Source organism: Notothenia coriiceps, unplaced genomic scaffold (assembly GCF_000735185.1).
Source record: "Notothenia coriiceps isolate Sejong01 unplaced genomic scaffold, NC01 NC01_scaffold00029547, whole genome shotgun sequence".
In the NCBI taxonomy this organism is placed as follows: Eukaryota; Metazoa; Chordata; class Actinopteri; order Perciformes; family Nototheniidae; genus Notothenia; species Notothenia coriiceps.
This window is the reverse complement of record NW_011362248.1, coordinates 94,621-113,647: the sequence shown is the minus strand read 5'-3', so window position 1 is coordinate 113,647 and position 19,027 is coordinate 94,621. Positions and strand designations below refer to the sequence as shown.

General features: G+C 39.6%; 2 protein-coding genes across 2 annotated transcripts; both read left to right on the top strand.

Annotated features, from left to right (window-relative positions):
• The first annotated feature begins 2,014 nt into the window (after nt 1-2,014).
• stra6l (STRA6-like) lies at nt 2,015-8,550 on the top strand. Its single transcript, XM_010786782.1, has 18 exons — nt 2,015-2,082; nt 3,038-3,110; nt 3,543-3,643; nt 3,845-3,975; nt 4,228-4,348; nt 4,515-4,560; nt 4,716-4,838; nt 5,080-5,153; nt 5,376-5,484; nt 5,598-5,751; nt 5,930-6,005; nt 6,084-6,165; nt 6,273-6,321; nt 6,579-6,696; nt 6,783-6,902; nt 7,052-7,215; nt 7,472-7,615; nt 7,867-8,550. Exons 1-18 carry the CDS (start codon nt 2,057-2,059, stop codon nt 8,094-8,096), a joined length of 1,941 nt encoding a protein of 646 aa, XP_010785084.1. The 5' UTR covers nt 2,015-2,056; the 3' UTR covers nt 8,097-8,550.
• Nucleotides 8,551-8,907: 357 nt separating this feature from the next.
• LOC104958951 (tudor domain-containing protein 7A-like) lies at nt 8,908-11,467 on the top strand. The gene is made up of 4 exons (XM_010786787.1): nt 8,908-9,040; nt 9,920-10,138; nt 10,608-10,752; nt 11,430-11,467. Exons 2-4 carry the CDS (start codon nt 9,935-9,937, stop codon nt 11,465-11,467), a joined length of 387 nt encoding a protein of 128 aa, XP_010785089.1. The 5' UTR covers nt 8,908-9,040; nt 9,920-9,934.
• The last annotated feature ends 7,560 nt before the right edge of the window (nt 11,468-19,027 follow it).

Here is a 19,027-nt window from a genome sequence, read left to right as displayed (position 1 = left end):
CACTCGCTCCCTCCGCTCTGCCACTGCCAACCTCCTGTCCCTCCCCACTCGGACCAACCTCAAGTCTTGGGGCGACAGAGCCTTCTCCGTTGCTGCACCCATCCTCTGGAACTCNTGACAGTTACAATGAAGGCTCGATAATAAGCTCACGGCATATAGGTGTAAGCAGGGGTAAAGTACTATTTTTATAGGTGGTGTGTGGACCTTAGGGGGGTCCGGGGGCATGCTCCCCCGGGAGGACTTTCTTTTTAAATATTGAAGTTAAAAGCATCAATCTGGTGCACTTTGAGAGCAACATTAAGAGATCTATGGAAACATCTCTCAACACCCATTTGAAACAGAACTGTAAACAGACTTTTTCTTTATGGATATTTTACAAATCACCCTTTTAAACTTTATTCTTTTTTTTACTGTCATATAGTATTTCAAACCTGTTTTTAATTGATTCTCTTGTTTTTTTATAACTATAATAATAATACAAACGTGTGCACACAAAATGGCTCGTTCCACACACACACAGAGCCAAGCTTTAATGAAACACAGAGGCCCAGACGTAATAGTACTGTACTGTATTATTATTTTCGAATCAATAATTTTTCAAATTATGATTTCATTTTTTCTTTATTTTATTTTTTAATAACCATTTTTACTCCTGGTCTCTCGCGCTCTGTCATGCCCCTGCGCCCCCCACTTTGAGAAACACTGCACTAACTCCACATCATCCAACATGACTGTGGAGGTGATGGAGACGCCCTCTGCTTGTGGAGAAATGTTAAGACTGCAGTCACAGTACTGACTCCTGATTGGATGACAGCAGGTCCTGGTTAAAATGACTGAGAATCTTTACAGTTCTTTCTATTATTCACCTTTTTAGTCCTAAAAGAGAATAATGGTACCTGTGTGATACTATTTCTTCCTCAACAATTCTAAGAAAAGCCAAAAGTCAAAAGATTATTTGTGCATTAAATATTTCATTCCGGAGTTAAAAAGATTCTGGCAAAACAATTGAGCAGATTCTTTGAACAGTTGAACATTTCTTTTTTTTGATCAAGGTCTTTTTATTGTTTTTAAGGACACATAAGATACAATGATCAGTACAATACAGTATTACATTCCAAATGACACAACACCCCATCCCCCACCTGCTCCAACAGAGCCCCACCCCTATTTTGGTTTACTCCAACCAACATTTATAGGAAATGTACCTAAATCCCATCAGATAAAAGTTGAGTGATTCACAGCCATGTCTTGTTATGATCCTCTCTGCAGAACAACCAAGATGAACATTTTGATTGCTAAAGAGGAGGGCTGCTGAACTAAGCAGGGGATGATGTCATCGCTCAGGGAACCAATCAGGATCTGATTATGGACTATCCTGTGGATCTGGGAAACAACATTTCCTCAATGTTTGTGTCATTGCAATGACAAATACATGTATTTCAGCATTAAACTCATTTCTGTTCATTTCTTATGAATACATTATACCACAAATAATTATTGATTATGTTTATAGAAGGACAAACACAGATGCTAAAAACTAAAATCAATAAGAGGAAGCTATACATTTGTTCTTTTGTGAGTGTTTTGTAATAGAAGTGAAGTAAAGGAGAGAAATAATGGATTTATATCATCTGACCAAATTCCTTTGTAAAGTGAAAGCGGGAGGTGAATGCTCGGTTGCTTATCTCTGTGAGAGCCACATGTTTACACTCCTTATACTGAGTAACACATAGATCAATACTGGCCAGGTGGGTGTGTGTGTGTGTGTGTGTGTGTGTGTGTGTGTGTGTGTGTGTGTGTGTGTGTGTGTGTGTGTGTGTGTGTGTAAGCATGATAAAGACAAACAGAGAGAGTTTGAGCAGATGCATCGGCAAAAAGCCACACACAAAAATATAATTAAACAAATCGTTGAATTCTGAGGTCAAGGTTCACTGTGTGAGTCACATGCTCGAAACCAGGAAATGAAGAGTTGTGATATGAATCCAGTGACTTCCCTCACCTTTACAGCAGAGCAGGAACAAAGCTTTTTGGATTTCAGTGAACCGACTTATCAAGGATGATAAGAAACCAAGTGGAAGACTTGTAAGTATGCTGACTGCTCTCTGCTACCGCCCTTTACTTTCACTACCAGCTGTTAGCCGGTCATAATGTAACACTGACTTTAGGAGTAACAACCTGATATAACCTGTTTCAAATCAAATAGGGTAACCGTTAACATACACCTGAACTTCATGATGAATGAGAACTCATATTATGAAGTTTGAAAGATCTTGTACTCAGAATATTGTAGCTATTTAACAATGTATACATAATAATTTTCAAAAGGTTCTACATTCAAAAAATGACTTTTGACTAATTTTGACTTTTTGTTTATTGGTTTATTGGTTCCTACTTTTGGATAATTAGCTCATGCTGCAGCTAGCTATTCTGCCAACTATTTAAATTGCTCCAAAGGATCAAGAATATTATTTTCTGTTTCTGCACAGCAACTAGATTAATTACACAAGTGTTATTGAATTAAACGTGTAATATTTGATTTTGAAATCTACTGGAATTATGTGGAATTATGAAGGACCATTAATACGAAGTAGACTCAACTTTATTGGCCAGGTTTGTGTACATGAATTAGGAAATTATTATTTATCTGTGTTGCTCCTTAAGTACGTTCAAAGAAATACATATGAACAATGACCAACACCGCACAAGACAAACTGTTGAGTCAATTGTAAAAATGTTGAAATGTGTCGGTGACATCCCAGAACAGAAGAGTCACCAGAGGTACAATCATTGGTGTAGAGAGGGATGGGTGTAATGCAGAGCACACATGACTGAGGATCACCTCAGGGGTTGATGGTGTCTTGTAGTTGTAATGTCCTTTAGGCCTTTCCACACCTACGTAGGTTCATTAGCTAAATACATCAAAAAGATCCTGTCATCCTGTTTCCAACACTTGAGTTATTTATTTCTGTTTGGTTTCATTTTGTTTCCCTCTACTCCATCTTGCTACACTCGGTTTGTGCTGTCACTGTTTCTCCAGGCTCTCCACAGTGCAGGATTGTCAAAATGGAATCTCTATGGAGATCTTCCTGCATCTTTCACTCATACCAGCAGTAAGTTGTCAATCTATTTAGCCCCAAATATCAATAATTTTGCTTTATTTCTCCAGAGAGGGTACTAATTCACTTTCCATAACTTAATACCAATCCAATGATTTATTTTGTCTTTTTTTTTGGGTGGCCGTCTTGTGAGAAACATGTAACCATGAAAAATCATATATCACAAATATGGAGATACATGATTTCACGGGATGAGAACAGAGATCTTGTAGTACATAGCAATGCCATATGCATTTTGCTTTTACAATTAAAGAGTTGGCCTTGTTATGCGCTCGCCATAAACAAATGGAGAATTTCTAGGAAACCAGAATGACCAAATTAAATCGTGAAATCTTTAGTACCATTACTACATCCAATGAATAAGCAGATTCTAAAGCATATTGTTCAAAACCAAAGTTTATAATGTATTGATTTCTTGTCTTCTAGGTGTTGATTGCAGGGGTGCTGTCATTCCTCCAGAAGAGGGCCCACAGACTGGCCATCGATCACAGACTGCCCTTTCTGGGGGGACGTTTTGCTATTGTGGTGTAAGTCAACAACAACAGTAACAACAACTATGAAAATAAGTTAGAAGCAATGTTTCAATATCACAACTAAAGTATTTAACATATAGCACCATGGATGCTATCGGCAACAGAGTTATTTAACATGTACCCATATTTTGTAGACATTAAATATTAGCCAAATCAGCAATATTAATTTGTGTTTCTGTCACTATTGTGTCCTAGGCCTTTGGATACTATAGGAAGCCTGAGCAATCGCTGGTCCTATGGGTCTGCATTTGGTGCCGTGTCCTCGAGCGTCATGCTACTCTTCTCTGACAGTTACATCCCCTTCAGTGTGCCTTCCTGGGCCCGAGGTACTCCCACTGTTTGATATTTTTATCCAGGCTTAATTTTTAAACGTATTTACTTTGCTAGTAAAGGAAATAAAGATAGTTTCTTGGTGACCTCAGAAAACTATTGGAAGAGTTGCTGCCCAGCAGTCTATACCATTCAAGTACAATGCCTAACCTTACCCTTCCTAAATCTTCACAGCTTTGAGGTAACCATCTAGACACAACTTTAAAAAATGACTGATTGATGTGATGTTTTCTGATTCTTCTCCTCAGCTATAGTGTATCTGGTTGGAGCTTTAGAGGTGGGCCTGGTCTATTTTCCTTTCTTTGCCTGTCTATCCACACCCTTCAGAACAACTGGTGCAGTGCTGGGAATACTCTACTCTCTGTCCTGGTAAATGTCTAGATGTCTCAAAATGTGGATTAGTACAGCAAAGGGTTTCTTTCACTGGTGTGTTTTTAATTTTACTCAACATTGTAAAAGCATCCAGCAAGTTGGCCTGTTAGACAAGTGAATGATGTCATAAGCATGTAATCATGTTTTGATGCTTGGTTTTTAGGATAATGGTCACACTCTGGGATACATTCACCTGTCCAGATGGAATGGTAAGTGAGTACTACATCCATAATAAAAGCTATGTTGCAGTCTGGCTTTCACCAAGGATCCAGTCCCTTCCCAAATCTAAAGAAATACGGCTGTACAAAACAATGTTTCCTGTTTGTTTGTTGAAATAACTCACTTTTTGTGTGTGGTTTTAAAGATTTTGGGTAAATACCAGAAGTTAATTATCCAGTTGCCCTGCATCCTTTCCCTCATCTTCCTCTTGGGACGATTTGTCTACATACTAGTAAAAGCAGTTCGTATACACCTGCAAGTGGAACAGGTCAGTATCCCTCATGAATAAAACCTTTGATGTTATTTTTGCTGTCTATTTCCACAAGCTAATACCTAGTAATCTACAGTTTATGTGATTTCATTGTCACATTTATTAAAACAATGGTATATAATTTTATTCTATGCTGTATTTTATTCTCCTTCACAGTTAGGTCTGCAGTGATTATCAGTTTTTTACTGAACATTATGTATAACAAACGCTGTGTGACATACTCTGAATCTGTTGCCAGGACACTGAGGAGCTGACTGAGCAACACCAGGTGCAGCATGTTAAAAGACTGCTGTGCAAAACACCTGTTCACAGGTAGAACACACATCCACGCACACCTGCACTGGTGCTGCTTTCAAGCGGACCGTGAACAAATGGGATTGACTACTTCTGCTGTTTGAACCAGTTTACCAAAAAAAAAAACAGAGATCTCGGAAATGTCAACCGTTTTCAAAAACACTTTCTTTTGCACATTTTTTAAAATGTCAGCTTCTCACTATTCAACATTTCAATAACATATTAGTCTCTATTTTGCAGTAAGCCTCTCAGCTGGTTCCAGAGAAGAGTGTATGAGTGGGACCCTTACTTCAAGTTCCCAAACAGGATCATCGGCACCGTCATTATATCTCTTATAGGCCTATACATGGTACAGCAGGACAGCTCTCATGTTTAATTATGGAAAAGAACTTCCCTCATCTACAAACTTTGTTATGGAAACACAAAGCACCTCATCTGTGCATCCACTTCATTTTTCTCTAGATGACCCTGGCAGACTACAGTGTCAGTGAGTTGGCTTTCGACCAAGTTGGCAGGTGGAAGGATACACTTAAACACCTGGTTATTTCTTGTAATGACACCGAAGCTCTAGGATTCATGATAACACAGCTGGAAGAGTTCATTGACGTGTCTAGGAGTGAGTTATTTAACTGTTATTAATGCAATATATGGGTTCATTTACACTAAATATGCATTGCTTCCTTACTTCTTCATAGTTCTGGTTTAAGAAAAGGCAAAACAAACAGCTCCACATTGATACACTGTGGCCTGATCAATTAAACAGAGTAAAGTTGTTGTTATTTCTTTACTTCCAGAGGCTTGGTTGGCCACCAACATCTTTGCTAGTCTCAACTCTGTAGCCTACTGCCTCCATGTCTTGGCATGTTACAGGTAAGAGACCTAAAAAAAACTAAACTTGAAAATGTATTTTATGTTATGATAAACAATAATTGACATGATTCATCGTAGGAAACACTTGAAGAGGCTGTGGAAAGGGCAGAAGGGTTTTCTTCCTGAAAAGTTTCACAACCCTAGCTCTGCTGTCAGCGTCGTAAGTAACACACACAAGTTTGACATTGGCTGTTAATCTGTTTCAGGTCACAATGTGAATGTCAAAGTGTGCTATCGACACATTTTTCTGTTTCAATTTGTTTACAGGCTTCCATTGCAAGATACTCTGGTTGGCAAATAGCATTTACACTGTGGGGTAACTTTTTCACCTCATCACTAAATGCTTTCAAAACAAAAAAAAACAACAGCAATTACATAGGCTATTTTGATGTACGACTGAACCCAAAATGAAAACCTACATCCCAGCAAAGCCTTAGACAACCAAGAAACCTGATGAAACAACAGCAGCGTGTAACAATAACACAGTCCTTCTTTATGAGCTTAATAACATAAACATGTGTGTGAAGAGATTATGTGAAATATTTGAATGTCTCATTCGTATTTTCTCTCCAGGCTACGTGATAGTCCATTTTGTCCACTTCCTGTTTGCTCTGCTTTTGGTCTATGGGCTGATTCTTCCTGTAATGCACGGAAGAGCACTGAGCATGCTCCACAACCTGGGAATTATAGTGTAAGGCATGTTTTCCCTGTGGTTGTGGATATGTGATGGCTTTTGAATGGACACATTGGTTGATTGATTTTTCGTGTGTCCTTCAGTCTGACCATGAGTCTGGTCATCTCCCTGGTCATTCTCCAGGTAGTTCTGGTTCAGATCTTCTTCCTTCAGGACAAAATGTCTCCAACTGATAAACAAAAACCTCTAGCTATCAATAACAGGTGAGTATATTTTAATATAAGAACATCAAGTTTTTTATTTGCCAGAAAACCCTGACTGTTAGAAATGAGCATTTATGGACTTATATTTTTGGCATACTTCAAAATTAAATCTGTAGCTTGAAGTTCCAGTTTCTCTACCCCCTCTTCAGAAAGGCGTTCCATTGCTTCAACTACTTCTTCTTTTTCTACAACGTGGTGATGGGGATCGGTAACTGCATTATGAGGCTGCTGTGCAGCATTGTGGTGGGAACATGGCTGGTGTCCCGCATAGACCGAACCATTATGCAGAGAGGATATGAAACCATGGATCCCGGTAAGCTTAAGTTCAACAGAGACGTGTGTGAGACAAAAGTACAATATTAGTTTAAGTTTATTTTTTTACAATAAAACATTACAGCTAAAGTTCTATTTGTTTATACACTATGGTAGGTGAGAACCGCAGCTGTAACTCTATCATTACTTGGGGGTGGGGTTTATTTATTTCAGTAGATGGTAGAATTTCACAAAGCATATATTGTTTATCTCTCATTATGGTGTGTAGAGATGACAGTATTTCTTGCATGTTTCAGGCTATGCTACTTGGATTGGGATGATCTTTGCTGACCACTATCATAACAATCCAGTCATGGTGTGTTTCTGCCAGCTGCTGGTCTCCAACACATGGGAGAGACACACTGCGTCTGCATACTCCACATTCAGCAACGTGCAATCAGGTCAGTAGTGTGAGCGTGTAGTTCTTGTATAAACAAGTATCTTATACAGTATATAAACCACTGTCTCCATCTGTCTGCAAACTATGCAACAAGTGACTAAACTATGTTCTTCAAATTACCTTTAAAATTCACTGTTTCTGTGTGCACATATTCACATGTTTTAGCAATATTAATCTTTTTCCATTTTGTTTCATCATTACTTAATTTCCTTCTTCTTTCCAGTTCATTAACTTTTCATAATTTTTTTCTAGAATCCCTTGTGAACAGCCGGGCCAGGAGGCGTTGGATAGTGTTTTATACATTACTTAGGAACCCTCATTTAATTCTGCTAAGAAAACACCACCTCTGCTCATCTTCATCAGTACACACATCATCATCTCCACACTCAGACATGGTGCAGGCTTGCGTCATGGCTTCTCAATCAAAGAGCTGCCAAGCAGAGTCACAGTCACCACCAGTGGTCACACCAACAGAGGACTGATGAAGGAACAATTCTATAGATTAGTATCGTATTTAAAAAATACACGTGTATCAGTCAAGCAATGTTGTTTATATCATTTTAAATTAAGATTTTAAAGAAGGTTTAATGGGTCCACAAGTTGTAGAAGTAATTCTGTGGTGTTTTCAAATGGTCATTTTCAAAAGCTTCCGTTTAGAAAGCGTGTTCATTTTGTTAATATTACTAAATTAGATGAGGTCTTCATTCTTAAGGATTTACTCATGTTGGATCTATCAAAAACCTATAGCAGATTGAGTGTTTTTAAGTGAAGCTCAGCTTTGAACTGCTGTACAGTATTTCTGTCTAATATTTGTGTTAATATCCTAATAACGTACACTATATTTATATTATAATATAATATTACCAAGTGTCATTTAATTAAATGGTTTAAAATGTTTTTGCATAGCCTCTGTAGGCTATTGTATACTGATTCTGTAGTTGTAAATATTTGGTTACTGTACAAACAAAAGTTTTGAGTTGGAAATAAAAGACTAATTGTGAACCATGCATGTTGATGATGATTAAAGTACTTTAATTTATGTTTAGAAACATTCAGGTTGCTACCTTTATTGTTGAATTCACTGTCCTAACATTGAATCCTAAGATTTCCCACGGTACTTAAAAGCAGCATACTTTCTACATTTAGCTAACGTTTTACAAAACGACCGTTTTGTGCAAGATTGCCTTGTTGATCACCTAAAATGCAAAGTATTTAACTACCTAAATGTTCATAAGATTAGTGGTAGGAAAACATTATCCGTTGGGTCGCGTGCTTCAACGGAGACCCTTCGCATTTACTTTCCGGCAGTAACCATTTGAGACTGTGGGCGTTAACGTCTCGTGATCTCGTGAACGACTGCACGTGATTTTGAACTCGGCAGCACAGGAGAGACCACGTCAGTTCGGCTAACAATTTAAAACTAAAGGTAAATCCATAGAAACACAATGGAGACATCTTTGTCCGTCACAAAACATGGGCTAACGTCATTGCACATTGGAAATAATTATGTCTGGAATGTAACGGGTCAGTTGTGGGCCGAAATAACACAGTTTATTTTACCGCTAGCTGCTAACGAACAGCTAGCCATTAGCCTCTGTTCAACACCTAGGCCATGATCCAACCACTAAGCGGCGGACAACCGGCTAACCACGTTGGCTAAGCTAACAACCACATTGGAAGACGAGAGAGTCGAACACAATCCGTAATTTACGCAGCAGCTATGTCGTTTAAATCAGCTTTATTTGAACAGACTCTAGGTAAACAATTTTTTAAAGACATACAACACTTACTATAATATACACATTTATGATTTACGGTATATAAAAGATCAGAGCAATGTAATGTTAACGGTCTGCCTGTGGCCTACTACTTCCACGCGTCCCCCACCTGTCGCTTTGCAAAGGTGGAAGTACTCCAATACATTATTGTCAAAAATACGTAAAAACAAGTTAAGGTCCTGCGTTCAAAAGTACAAGAATATTCTCAGCAAAATGTAACTTAAAGTATAACACGTAAAAGTTATCAATGTGCAGAAAAATTGCCTTTTAGTGTTTAAATGTGTTTATACATGTGACATTTCTAGATTATATTGTTGCATCAAATAGCATTTTATTGTATTAGACAAAGTTCTGATTTACTTTTTGTTACTTGTGTTAAAGAGATGGTCCCCTGACGACTAGTTTAATTTGTAAAGATGTATTTTGTTGAGAGTAGCTAAAGCTGAGTAACTGTACTTGGTTACTTCCCACCTCTGCCATTAGGGAAACTATATTCCGGTTTAATGTTTATTTTGTTTATTTTTCAGTGTGAATCTATCAGGATGTCAGACAGCGAGTCCATTAAGAAAATGTTGCGGTCTGTACTTCAGTCCAGCAAACACGGGGTGTCTTTTAGCACCCTGCAGGTAGAGTACCGGTCACTGTGCGGAGAGAGCATCCCGCTGAGGAAGCTGGGCTACTCCAAACTGGAAGACTACCTCACGAGCATCCCCTCGGTCGTCCGCATGGATTACCACATGGGAGAGGTGAGGACATTGTTACTAGGGCTGTCCCGAATACCATTTTTCGGGCTCCGGATATCCGGTAGCAATCAGCGAATATTCTGTCACGTCATGGAAACAACGTGACGGAGATTAACGGAGAAAAAGTTATATCTACATATAAAGACGGAGAAAGTAAACGTTAACGTTTATGGTTAAGTGTTAGAACCCCCCTAACAGGCACAAGCTCTTATGTTGATATTGGAGTTTTCAATAAATTCTATTTGGCAGCCGCAGTGCGGAAAAAAACAAATATCCGTATAACGAAATTGAAACCCAAATAGTAGTCCAACGAACGAATATTTGGGTACAGCCCTACCTGGTGTTTAATTTGCATCCTTAAACAGTGTCTCAGTCGGCTAGCATCAACACAGAACTGAAAAAAACTGCGGCAAAAGTTCACTTTTACAAAGCACATTGTGAATAATAAGACTTCAACACATGTGCTCTTTAGGTGAAATGCTTTGCTGCAGTGTGTGGAGAGACGGCCCACATTGCTGAGCTGGTGGCCAAGCAGAAGAACGCCAAGAGGGCTGGCCGCTCCCAATTCGTCAACTGCAAGATGAGATTCAAACCGTCCAACTCGTACATGCTCAACGGTAAGAGATGCTTGTTGCTTGTCTCTTATGTCAGACCTCTTATATCGGCAGTAAGAGTTTTTTTTTATCAAGACAAGGGATGAGAGTTGCAAACATTAACCTCGTAAATCATTATTTGTGATTCCATATTACATGTTACTTGTTAGACGCTTTTATCCAAAGAGACTTACATACTCAATACTGTGGGCAATCCCCACAGGAGCAATTTGGGGTGAAGTGTCTTGCCCAGGGACATGCCCATATCCTCGTGGGACCCAGCCGGTGGAAAATGTCCTCTGTAGTGGACATTTTGTTAACACGCATCTCCTTTGACTCTTTTGAGCTACTCTATCAATCCCTGATGTACTGTACAGAGGACATCCTAGTCTTTGCAGTGATATGTCATTGGTTCAAATTGCATGCTGGGAAGTTCCTCTTTCTTTTCATCCAAAATGGCTGGCATACCAAAAACAACATGTTATAGAAGCAGGAAGAGAAGTCAAATATTGTTGAATAATTGTAATTTTTACCATTAAAATCATATATGTTCTTGTTTATAAACATGTGAGGAACTATATAAATTCGTTCTGAAAGTAATTAAATAATTCAAGTTTTGAAATAACAGCTCTTTTATAAATGTCCATTCTAGTGGACGTCAGGACTGTCTTCATGGACTTTATGACTCAATATTGTTGCAGGAGACGGAACTGAAGCAGAAATTTTCTGCACCAGATAGTTCAGGGAGATTCAGATGTTGAGCTCTCAGATGATGAGAGAGATGAGGATTTCACACCTGGGATAGAAGAGGGTCAAGAGGAAGGGGGGAAAGATACAGGAGGCTCCATGAGCGCACAGACAGAGAGACAGATAGGGACGAGCTGGAAACACATGGCCCTCTGTGGGCCAAGAGTAGCACAAATGTCTTATTGTTGTTTTTATTTTAAGTGGAGCCATGAAAAATGAGATTTGCCTCAGGAATGCCAGCTTTGTTTCTATGAGCTTTGTCAAATGGAGACCACATCCATACAACTAGTCAATATGACCCACAGCCCGTGCCGACTGGAGTCAATGAGGTACTTTCCCACTACATTGACTACAACGTCTTTGAAGATCTGGAAAGATTCACCAAAAACCAAACTAGTTTTTTAGTTACCAAATAAACAGCAATGTTCAGATGAATTACTTATTCATGTTTTAAATAAAGGTGAATGTATTATTGTATTAATATCACTCTATAACAATAATACGTTACATAGTCTATCTGTTAATTTTGGCTGTCTTTTCAAACTAATATGGTCCCGACGTCCTCTACAGTGGACATACTGTAACATTTAAAAATTAAATTGAATTAAAAAAGTCTAAAATGGAAGACACTTTTTTTCCTGAGGAGGAGGAGGAGGAGGAGGAGGAGGGACGTGGCCAGATGAGGGGCCGGGCTGCTCCTCATCTGGAGGAGGCAGACCCACGCCTGAAGGTCCCGGCACTGTGCCGGGATGTTGTACTTGAAGGGCTGCCCTTGTCCCACCTGTACAAAGGACAGCCCTTTCTCTGGCGGGAGAGGCTGGACAGCCACAGCTGCTGCAGGGAACACGCCAGTTCTTTTCGGCACTACGTTGTGGATCACTGACAGATTCTTGTCTATTTTTCAGTGAGTTTGAGCCTGAGGCAGGTTCTCTGGTCTCCTTCCAATCAGCACTGTGTTCAGCGTCAGGGTCAGAAGAGTCATCAGTGTCTTCAGAAGAGTCTCCAGTGTGGTCCTCAGTCTTTGGTTGTAAACTGCTCTCTGGATCTGAGTTCCTGGCTGGTTCTGGTCCTCGACAGTCCTCTCCATCAGCTTCTGTTTCCATTTGATCAGTTTGTCTTTGATGAGGCTGTGAGGACTGAGGTTTCTATTTCTCATCTTCACTCTTCACAGGGTCAGGAGTGAAAGTGGACTTGGTGATATCAGCCTCCTCCAGCTCCTGAAGCTGCTCTCCCTCCTGATTGATCCTGAGTTCCCCCTGTTCCTGCTTAATGTGTGGGGGGGGCTCTGGGTCCTCCTGGTCCAGACTGGTGCTCCACTCCTGCTGGTCAGGGAGAGGCTCTTCTTTAACCACCACCAGCTGCTGGACATCTGCAGGAAACAGGAAACACACTGTTATATCAGTCTTGGACCTAGTCAATATAATTAGGTATGTTATTGAATTACAGTTTCCAGAGAAGAGAGGCCCATCGTCTCTTCCGCAATTCACACCACAGTACATGTGCATGGATTTATGAAAACGGAGAGCCGTATCACATTGTTGACGCATGAGCAACCCCGTTAAATGCGCTAACCAACGACAACTTCGTTCCACTACATAGGTTAAATAATAAATACTTCACTACACGTTTGCTTATTAACTAATTAGAGTTGGGTATAGCACACATGTACATTACCATCTTATACTACTAGCGACGTACGCAGATAGAGCAGTAGAGCCCCCCGTGTGGACACAATATGTCAATTTACCACTCGGTAATCTAACGTCGCTTTGTAGAGCCACTTCAGCTCTTGTCTTCTTTGGGGTTCTCTCAACTCGTTTTCGCAGTAGTTGTGTTTACCCTTCGGTACGAACGCGTCTTGGTACTTTATGTAGGATGTCTCTTAGTGTCGAAACATGGATGTATCTTATTTGGTATATACTTTGTGTAAAGGATCAAGTATCAAAACTACAGAAGTCATAATTTTACGCATCCTTGCTTTCTCATACTATTGTACTTAATTTTGTCTAGTGTTTGGCTATAACTCTCTTATCTTCTTCCACAGGTTTGGAGTCTAGTCCATGAGCATATGGTAAATTTTTTATCGTGTGTATTATAAATTATATATCGTCCAGGAGTGATATATAGGTTAAAATCAGTTCAAGTATACCCCTTAATAACACAGAGTGTAACTCATCAAGTTTGTGTTGACACACATTCTTAAGCGTCCTAGAAATTACAACTTACACACGCAAAACTCAACTACACTATTGGCAACTGGCAATTCGGTACGACCTCCCCGATACCCCAAGTGTTGCTCTGCCTCAACCGGGACCTCCTCCAGTGGCCGGTGTCTCGTCATTACTATACGTCCTTGCCGTTGTCGACCCTGCACAAAGCCTTCTAACGCAAGTTAACGCTCTCCCGTTGTCGGTCTCGTACAATGAGAGGTATACTCACTAGCCCTGCCGTGAGCTAATCACTGTAGATCAACACAACACCAAATACTCAACCGACCAAACGATATAAAAAGCAACGACATTACTTAATTTCAAAACCTCGAATTTTGTTGGGCTGATTCGGATCCAAAGCTTGGCCTGTTATCTTGGAACAGTGTTTTTATTAGTTCTACAGTATTTACTTTGTGACTGTCCTTGTAAAGTGACGTGGTAGTAATGATCCTGTATTCGGTCTACGGCATTTTCCAAGACTATTATGAAATTTGAAAAACTGAATTTATTCCTACTTATCCGACACGTTAATTGCATAAAATTGGAGAGATATCACTAAAACGACGTTGCTAATCTTTGTTGCAGTAGCTTTTTCTTAGCTAAATAACCGACGTAAGGGAAAGCGTACTCGAGAGTTCACAGAACGCTATATGTAGGACGGTTCAAGGGGTCTTCCTTTCTTATTTTGCCTCTCTTAGTATTTTGTGTCTATATCAAATATAATTACTAATAAAACAACTGTTGTTAGTTATTATTACTCCCTTTATATGGAACGTGTGTTCGTCAGTTATACACTTACAGTTGCTCATTTCAGAAAGTGTTGTTATATATCGTCCGACATTCCTTGCGCGTGTGTTAAACGCGGATTATAACGGTTATTGGTTGTGTGGGTGTATCAAGGTCTACACTTTCTCAGTAATAGAGCACTGGAGAAATCCACATTAAGTATGGGACAGTCCTATATTCCTGCGAGTGATTGTTCTGGATTGACATAAAAGGGACTCCTCACCGGAAAACGTGAAGGCGAGNTACACAGTGTGACAGTTACAATGAAGGCTCGATAATAAGCTCACGGCATATAGGTGTAAGCTGCGGTAAAGTGCTATTTTTATAGGTGGTGTGTAGGTCCACACACCACCTATAAAAATAGCACTTTACCGCAGCTTACACCTATATGCCGTGAGCTTATTATCGAGCCTTCATTGTAACTGTCACACTGTGTATTTGGGTGGGGATTGTTGGAGTGAAAATTCCACATTAATGGGAAACCTTAAATGTTTGAGCACCCTCTATGAAACGTTAAGCTACCCCACCAACACACTCTCACTCCATAATCGTCCAGGAGCGAAGTTTGGTCAGGGTCCCGTGGCGTGCAGTTGTGACGCTCCTAGGCTCCTTCAGCTTCATAAAGGGACGCAAATAGCTTTCAACTGATAGCAATGTATTCCCATCTGCGGCGAGATTTGACGCTCATGGAAGCACGGCATTTGTTTGTGTCAGCTGCCCTTAAAGGCAATGTGAGCGTCCATTCCCATTGGATAACGGATAATAGTACACTCTGAAGTAAGTATTCCCCTTACTGTCGATTGATTTTACAGTGATATCTGCACTACTCATCGACTAAAAAACACCAGATTATCCTTTAAATTGTGTGCAATGCTTTTGTATTTTTCCCCTTCGATTCGGAGAAACAAATATTTTTTCGGAGTAAAGGATGGCAGAAGACACTACACTACCCAGAATCCCCAGCTATCGTTTAGGACTACACCATGTGCTCTGTTTGACAAACCCCGTGATTAGTTCTCAAGCTCTGTGATTGGTTGACCTCCAACTGCATTCCATATGAAAAAAAAAACGTTTCGTAAAAGATAAAATCATACTTTATTCAGCAGTGCTTGCTTTACTCTTTGAAAGTCATCACATGAATGCATTGTAATAAATGGTTCGACTGCATTAAATATATTACACATCTGTCGTAGTTCTTTATTTTTATTTATCTACAGAGATCGGGCTCAGAATAGACCGGAAACTATTCTTTTACCGTTCAGTTTGNGAGACGTAGTTGATCAGCTACCTCATTCCTGGTCCGTCTACTTCACCGAATGCTTCTCTATTTGTCGTCCCGTGTTCAAAATAAATCGCCGCATCACATTTCGGCTCGCGCAGGGAGGGGAGGTAAGCTGGCTCGCGTTCTGTGCTGCACACTTGCACTCGACATTAGGATTTTTCTCATATTTCCGATGAAGCCACACTTTTATTCAAAACAAAGCTGCCTAACTGGAGTGCAGCTAGGGTTTCAAGGATGGTTTCAGTGTGCAGCTGCCACCCATGCCACTCCCGTAGATCGGCCCCTGATCGACTTATTCTTATGGATTGACCCTAGCAACCACCTTGGTAACAATGAAAACGTTGTATGGACACAATTTCCTGAAGTAATCTTCGTAATAACTAGCAAACTAAAGATCATGTACATCCACTGCACACATAATCTGAAATAACAACTAATATTTCTCGCATCAAATGACATCAAAACGCATTTTTAATGGCCAAACTAACTTTAAAATAGGCATTTTCCACCGAGAATAAAACGAAGTTCGGCCATGTTTTTTTTTTCTGCAGAGAGAAATTGTAAGATCAAGTGACAGACGCCAGCCATTGGAATGAATGGAATGCAGTTGGAGGTCAACCAATCACAGAGCTTGAGAACTAATCACGGGGCTTTTCAAACAGAGCACATGGTGTAGTCCTAAACGATAGCTGGGGATTCTGGGTAGTGTAGTGTCTTCTGCCATTCTTTACTCCGAAAAAATATTTGTTTCTCCGAATCGAAAGGGAAAAATACAAAAGCATTGCACACAATTTAAACCAATCAATGTTGTGTAATTAACAAGGATAATCTGGTGTTTTTTAGTCGATGAGTAGTGCAGATATCACTGTAAAATCAATTGACAGTAAGGGGAATACTTACTTCCGGGTGTACAATTCTCCGTTATCCAATGGGAATGGACGCTCACATTGCCTTTAAGCAGCTGACACAAACAAATGCCGTGCTTCCATGAGCGTCAAATCCCGCCGCAGATGGGAATACATTGCAATCAGTTGAAAGCTATTTGCGTCCCTTTATGAAGCTGAAGGAGCCTAGGAGCGTCACAACTGCACGCCACGGGACCCTGACCAAACTTCGCTCCTGGACGATTATGGAGTGAGAGTGTGTTGCAACCCCACAGCACCCCTAAAAGAAAATCCCTGGCGCCGCACTGAGCCTGCAACCCCGTTTTGAAGAAATGTGCAGTGCAAAACAGGCTCATTGCAGCCACCTTTGATAAGACACACTTTTTTCTTTTTTTTGCAAAGATTGCAAAGTGGCAAAGTATTATAACATATTGTTCTAGTAAAGGGATTGCACAATTGCATTATGACTTTTTTTGACCACACAGACGTAGCATTGTTTTATTATCACTGTTCTAGCAAAGTGATTTTTTTTAAAGGAATGCTCACGTTCATATTAACGGAAATTTAAATAAATGTTAACTTGGCCCATTTGTGTTGGGGGGGCATGACTTTTTTTTATCAAACTTTTTCTGTCAGGCCTGACAGGAAAAGTTTGAGAACCACTGAGTGTGAAGGCTCTGAGAGTGGAGCAGCTGTGTGTGTGTGTGTGTGTGTGTGTGTGTGTGTGTGTGTGTGTGTGTGTGTGTGTGTGTGTGTGTGTGTGTGTGTGTGTGTGTGTGTGTGTGTGTGTGTGTGTGTGTGTGTGTGTGTGTGTGTGTGTGTACTCACTGCCTCTGGGCACACAGGGTACACTCGTTGGCATAAGTGTTCCCGTCGCTGCCGCACACAGGAGCCAGGTTCAGGGGGCATGCCATGATCTCCTCCGTGTCAGGACAGGAGGGCTGGCGGGAAGAAAAACACAGGATCTGGGGTGACTTACTGCAGAGAAAACTTGACCTTCACGTGTTAAAACATGTTTTGTCACTTAATGTATCTATTTTCATTTAGACGTTATGTTTTATTAATGTATTCTTATTATATATTGTATAGTGTTTAATGGTAAAGTGATGCTTTGTTTATATTCCTTTAACAATCTAATAAATCATTTTTGCACTGCATTCTCTTCTTTTATTTGTCTTGTCTATGTCTGTCTGTTCATATATGATAATGTTTCTTGAACATTGAATAAATAAAGTGTGAACATGCACATTTTTAACTCCATTATTATTATTATTATTTTATCTGATACATATTTTTATTTATAATCTAATAAAAAACTTATGAAAAACTAAGTCCATTACTCTTTTATCTTGCGCATGTTTGAATATTGACACAGTTATGTTTCCTTTGCACACACACACACACACACACACACACACACACACACACACACACACACACACACACACACACACACACACACTACTTCACCTTTCTCAGGAGTCCATAGTCCTCCTCAGCATCTGTAAAGACGGAAATAATTGACTGCATTTGTGATAAATACCTACGCAAGAGCAAGTTCATAAACAACTCACAAAGCATCAAAAAGATCAATAGCATGTAGAATGACACCAATAGACTAGAAATTACATGAATTTATTTTGGAATGAAGAAAGTGTAGTATTCTACCTGTGAAGAATTGTAACATAGCTAATGTTAATGATATTACAGTATAGAGTAGAGTATATTCTTGGGTAACTATTTAAGTGGCTATAAACAGCAAAGTATTTTTTATTTTATATTTCTCTCCTTTTTACTTAAATATCTGTTTTCTCTTTGACAACATAATGTCGTTTTTGTATCTGTTCAATGTAAAAAAAAGCTACTTTAATTCATATATATTAATTAATATTAATACTTTACTTTAAGCTTTTAATCCTTTTATTTTTCATTCTTTGCCATCCAAACCAAAATCCCTCTGTGAGGACACAAAGATTCATCTAGAACATCCTTCAAATGCAAATAATACCTCAAATAAAGTGTTTTTCTCTGTTACCTGCAGCCACGCAGATGAGCAGGAGTCCCAGAAAAACAAGTCTTCCAATCATGATGCTGGTCGATGAATAACTAAGAGTGACAGAAACTTCTGAACCTGTCGCTATTTTACTGGCAGCATAATTGTGTGTGGGAACACAGCAGGTGAAAGTACACACACAAACACATGCACACTCTAGAAACATACAGTGACACACACACACACACACACACACACACACACACACACACACACACACACACAAGCATAAAGTAAACCTTCCTTTTGTTCAGTCATTAGCTACAAACTTCCATGACAACAAGCTTTTTGTGGGAGCGCACACAGATCAGACAAACAAAATGCAAAACAATCAGGA

Excerpts from the sequence above, each read along its gene's own strand:
- LOC104958951 (XM_010786787.1), top strand. The coding sequence starts at position 9,935 with ATGTCAGACAGCGAGTCCATTAAGAAAATGTTGCGGTCTGTACTTCAG. Across the intron at positions 10,139-10,607 it reads TGGATTACCACATGGGAGAG|GTGAAATGCTTTGCTGCAGT; the intron begins GTGAGGACATTG and ends TGTGCTCTTTAG. Across the intron at positions 10,753-11,429 it reads CAACTCGTACATGCTCAACG|GAGACGGAACTGAAGCAGAA; the intron begins GTAAGAGATGCT and ends ATATTGTTGCAG.
- stra6l (XM_010786782.1), top strand. The coding sequence starts at position 2,057 with ATGATAAGAAACCAAGTGGAAGACTT. Across the intron at positions 4,349-4,514 it reads ATACTCTACTCTCTGTCCTG|GATAATGGTCACACTCTGGG; the intron begins GTAAATGTCTAG and ends CTTGGTTTTTAG. Across the intron at positions 6,006-6,083 it reads CATGTCTTGGCATGTTACAG|GAAACACTTGAAGAGGCTGT; the intron begins GTAAGAGACCTA and ends GATTCATCGTAG.